Source organism: Monoraphidium neglectum (assembly GCF_000611645.1).
Source record: "Monoraphidium neglectum strain SAG 48.87 unplaced genomic scaffold scaffold04371, whole genome shotgun sequence".
Classification (NCBI taxonomy): Eukaryota; Viridiplantae; Chlorophyta; class Chlorophyceae; order Sphaeropleales; family Selenastraceae; genus Monoraphidium; species Monoraphidium neglectum.
In genome coordinates, this window is record NW_014009258.1 from 1 (window position 1) to 4,581 (window position 4,581).

Below are 4,581 nucleotides of genomic sequence, written 5' to 3' on the forward strand. Positions count from 1 at the left end.
GGTGTAAGCCGTGCTGTGAGGTTGTGTGTTGGGTCTGCACTCCTGCAGGACAGGCGTGGAGTCGGGCGGACGGCGACCGCAACGCGGTGGTGGGGGCAGACGGCACGGGCTTGCCGGCTGTCCGCCTGGAGAGGTGGGCGCAGAGAAGGCTCGGCCAGCCCTGTGGGCGTCCGGGGGGAGCGAGGGGACAGTTAAAACCCATGAGAACGCACCTATGAGGAGGCAGAGGGAGAAGCCAAACGCGACGTAGCAGCCGGCGATGACTGATAGCACCGTCAGCTTGAGCCACCCAAACTTGGCCTTCTCCTCGCCTGGGCGGGCCGGGGGCGTTTGAACGAAAGAGAAGTGAGTTTGGTGCGAGGACAGGCAAGTGGCACTTGCTTTTCTTGGCGTTGAGAAGCCTGTCGTGTTCACACACACAGGGGGTTGCATGCGGCAGCAACGCACGCAAAAGTGATGCATGCGGCAGCAACACACTCAACAGCCATGCATGCGGCAGCAATGCCAACATTGGCGATGCGCGAGACAGCAACGCACGCATCAGCAGCAAAACAAGCCCCAAAGCAAGGCCGGCGCAGGGGGAAGCTCGCTGCCGCGGCGCATGCGGCGTCAGCGACCCAGCGGCCCCAGCCCCAGCTGCAGGCGAGGTCCCCAGGCGCGGGGCCGGCGCAGCGGCGCACCATGGTGGGCGCACTCCGCGTATATTTCTGGGGGCGTGAGGATGAGGCTCTTGCGCACGGCCATGGCCTCGAAAGCGGCGGACGTGTGGGCTGGCGGGAACCGAGGCATCGGACAACCCGTCTGCGAGGAGCATGTTTGGGGTGAACAGGGGGGAGAGGGGATGGGGCCGGGTGCATGCAGCAAGGCCCGAGCTGCCATGGTCCTGGCCTGCAGCAGCGACCCGCATGCGAGAGGCCCCGCATGGTGTCTTTCAGCATGCGGGGGCGCGCATGCGCCCATGACCGCGGCTCCTGCCCTGCTGGGCAGAGGAGCCGGACGCCCTGGGAGGACGGAGAATGCACCGCCCTGCCGCGCCCCCATGCCCCTGCTGCGCGGCAGGCCCGACGGCCATGCGGGGCTAGCCATGCGGCCCCAGATTCTTCCTTTATCGTGATCTGCACACACCGTGTGATCGTCATGGTCGCCGTGGGTGCGCGCCCGCCGGGGCGTCACTGCTGGGGCCCCGCCGCAGCCGTCGCCCCCGCTATGAGCAGACGGGCGTCGCTCTAGGTCGTTGCTGCCATTGCTGCCGTCGCTGCCGGCCTTGATGGTGAGCACCGCGAAGTCCTGCTTGGGCTGCAAAGAGGTGCGGGCGCAGCGTAAAGCGCGCGCGTCGGCGAGCGGCGTGATGCGCGGCGACGCGGCGGGGCGACCGGGAGCAACGGCAGCGCGCCGCTCGCGGGCAAACATACCGTTGTATTTATCTGCATTGTGTTTCACGCAATTCGACGGCCGTCCGCGAGCGCGCCTATGATGCCTCAGGCACGTCTCGAATCAAATCCGAAGGATATATCGATGGATAGGCTGGTGACAAGATATCAGAGTCGTGTAGTAGACTTTTTGTTTGCGGACGCACGTGTATGCCACGATTGGCCACACCGGTCTTGCTTTGGGTGCCGAGAATGGCGGGATTGCAACGTGCACGTGCAAAGGGCTGGCGGCCGGCTGGGTGAATACAGCAAAATGTTTGAGCTAGAAGTTCACGTGGTGCCCCATGCGAGGGGGCAGGTCGCTTCACAATCTCTTCGAGGCACATGGCAGATGACTCGCCCACATGACGATGTGTCCACGTGACGCAACTCACATGCGCTACACCTGCGCACACACAGGCGCATCCCACATGCATCCGCACAGCCTGATGCGGCCCTTGTCGTTTCAAGCGGCCCCTGCTTTCTGAACAAAACAACTGTTTGTAATAACTGTCCCAGCGTCGGCCCCCAGCAATGCCAGAGTATGCGGTGGCCAGCTGGTGCGCGCTGCTGAACATGACAACAAGTAATATGGTAGCCAGGCTTAGCGTGGATGCTTCGTCACCTGCGCGCCCATCACGACCCCGTGCTGTCCAACCCCTCAGGCTGCGTCAAACCTGTTTGCAAACCCCAGGCGTGCCAGTCAAAAGGCTGCGATTCGATGCGTTACACGCGGCGCTGCATGCCTTGCATCAGCAGCAGAATGAGCCGCTGCTGCAGGCCCTCAAAAAAACACATTCCAGGACCAAAGGCAGTGACCTGTGAGGGCATGTGCGTGTGGGGCACCGACCGTCAGGAAAGCGCTGCAAAAGGGAAACCCGCTTGGCGCCGTACAAAGCAAGCATGCGTGCGTCGATAAGAAGTGCTGCAGCAGCTCCCAGCCTATTGAAAGGAAAGGCCACAGGCGCGGACAAGCAGGCCCTTCACCACGGCAGCTCCGCACCAACCAGGCTCCAGGCAGTAGCGTGCACCCAGCAACCCCACGCGTGGCCGGACACAAGCATGCAGACCGTACGGTTGAACCCAGCCGCTGGCGCCCACCTTAGTCGGCCTTGCGCACGACCTCGGCCACGGTGAAGCGCTTGTTCTTGCTCAGCGGCCGGCAGCCCTCCAGGCGCACGTAGTCGCCCACCGAGGCGGTCGAGTTCTCGTCGTGGGCGATGTAGCGCTTGGTGATGCTGTTGTGGATCGTTTTGGGCGAGGACAACATCGGGCTCAGCGTCCGCCGGTGGAGCGGGGTGCGGCAGAAGCCAGTGACGGGTGCCCGAGAGTGGCCCTTGCCGGACCCTGCCACCCCCATGCAGTGCTTGACACCGGGCCTGCCGATCAGCAGCTGTCCAAAACAGATGCCGCGACAAATCAGCTCCAGCCGGCCCTCGTGCCCAGCTGCCCTCGGCTCACCGCACGCGCTTCTGGTACTCCCCGTGGGGCGACAGGCGCTCCACCGCCACCACCACGCCCTTGTTCATCGACGTGGACACAACCTTGCCCTGCGTGCGCGCGCAGAGCCCAATGGCGCAGCGATGAGCGCGCTGGGCCAACACGCCCAACCTGCGCTGCATTGACCCGAAGGAGCGAACGCGTGCCACTGCCGCCGCCGCTGCGCCTGCATCGAGACGGGCGCCCTCGAGCTTGCAGCCTGTCCAGCATAGCCCATTGGCAACATAGAACTCGAATCCATATCGCTCCGCAGGCCATTCGCACCTGCAGCGACTGGCTGGCGCGCACCACCACCGTGCGAGCCCGAGTGGCAGGCCGCATGCTGCTGCTGAATGCCCGCTGCTGAGAGATAGCCTGCATTTTGCCTGTGTTTTCTCTCACTCTACCGGCGCTGAGGTGTGGGACTCGTCTGTGGTGAGCAGAGCAGTCGACGGCTGCAGGACGCTAGGCGAGAGCTTGTGTGATGCAAGTGAATCGCGCGATATCGAAAACAGTCTGTGTATGTGGAGCCAGAGAGCTCGTTCAACAAGTCCAGGGGGTATTGGACGGGCGGTGTGTGCACAATGGCCCCAGGATGGATGGGGCCCTCCGTCTCTGCGGTGTACGTGCTATATATGTACGTTGATCATTACATCAATTCGTTCACTGCGCGCTGCCAACTGACTCTGGTGACACCAAGATCAATATTTACAAGCTCCCGCCAAGGATCCCGGCATCGACAGCCCCGCAAACATGGCGCAATTGCATGGTGGAGGGCATGAATGTTGCGTCTCAGAACCAGCAGGCCCCGTGGGCGGCCGCGGCGGAGGCGAGCGCGTCGTTTTTGGACATGACGCAGCAGCGGTGCCGAAGGACACGCAGATGGCGGCCACTGCCGACCTGCTGCGCGAGCTGGAGGACATGACGTTCGACCCCGCCCTCGAAGGCTGCTGCCGCCGCGACGTCGTCGAGAACATCAGGTCCGGCCGCGTGAAGCTCGCGCTGCAGGGCGCCGACCGCGCCGCGGCGCGCGCGCGGATGCAGCAGCGGGCCGTGCTGCGGGACCCGGCCGCGGCAGCGGCGCTGCTGGCCTCGCGCCGGCGAGACGCCCCGAACCATAGCTTGGGCGGAGGCGACGGCGACAGCAGCGGCAGCGGCGGCAGCGACCTGGAAGGGGCGGATGGCGAGCTCGACCCCCGCACCAAGCCGCGCGCCGCGGGCGCGGGTGACGTGGGTGATGCGGGTGACGCTGACCTGGACGCGCTGCGCGCGGCGCGGATGCGGCAGCTGCGGGCTGCGGCGGCGGCGCGTGAGGGCGGGCGCGCGGCGGGGTACGGGCGGCTGAACGACGTCCGGCCAGAGAAGCTGCTGGTGGGTGCAGCAGGATGGGCTTGTGTGTGCGTCTGTTGATGCGTATGTGGAGGGGTTTGGCCCAAAAGTTTGAGCAGGCAATAATCAGCTGCTGGGCTAGGCTGCTCGCCGCTGGATCGGGCGGCATCGGGCAACCGACATCGGATCCGCCCCGCGCATGGCAGTCCCAAAGGGGGGCCGCTGACCGCACGCACGCAGCAAGCCCGCGCAGCGCTCCCGCACGCCGCACCCCCACCCGCGGCGCCCCCGGCCGCGCCCCCCGCAACCCTTGGCGACGCCCTTCCCTCCGCCACGTGCACCACGCCCCCCCCCTCCCCCCCCC

The 4,581-nt window shown here is 65.5% G+C and overlaps 3 protein-coding genes across 3 annotated transcripts; 1 reads left to right on the forward strand and 2 right to left on the reverse strand.

Annotated features, from left to right (window-relative positions):
- Nucleotides 1–1,125: 1,125 nt before the first annotated feature.
- Nucleotides 1,126–1,410, reverse strand: MNEG_14270 (hypothetical protein; the record flags this gene model as incomplete). Its single annotated transcript, XM_014037256.1, has 1 exon — nt 1,126–1,410. A coding segment is annotated over one exon (285 nt), but the record flags the coding sequence as incomplete, so codon positions are not given.
- A 1,101-nt stretch (nt 1,411–2,511) lies between these two features.
- Nucleotides 2,512–3,269, reverse strand: MNEG_14271 (30S ribosomal protein S17; the record flags this gene model as incomplete). Its single annotated transcript, XM_014037257.1, has 3 exons — nt 2,512–2,647; nt 2,871–2,959; nt 3,174–3,269. 3 exons carry the CDS (start codon nt 3,267–3,269, stop codon nt 2,512–2,514), a joined length of 321 nt encoding a protein of 106 aa, XP_013892711.1.
- Nucleotides 3,270–3,770: 501 nt separating this feature from the next.
- Nucleotides 3,771–4,298, forward strand: MNEG_14272 (hypothetical protein; the record flags this gene model as incomplete). Its single annotated transcript, XM_014037258.1, has 1 exon — nt 3,771–4,298. The coding sequence occupies one exon, from the start codon at nt 3,771–3,773 to the stop codon at nt 4,296–4,298; it is 528 nt and encodes a 175-aa protein (XP_013892712.1).
- Nucleotides 4,299–4,581: the final 283 nt, after the last annotated feature.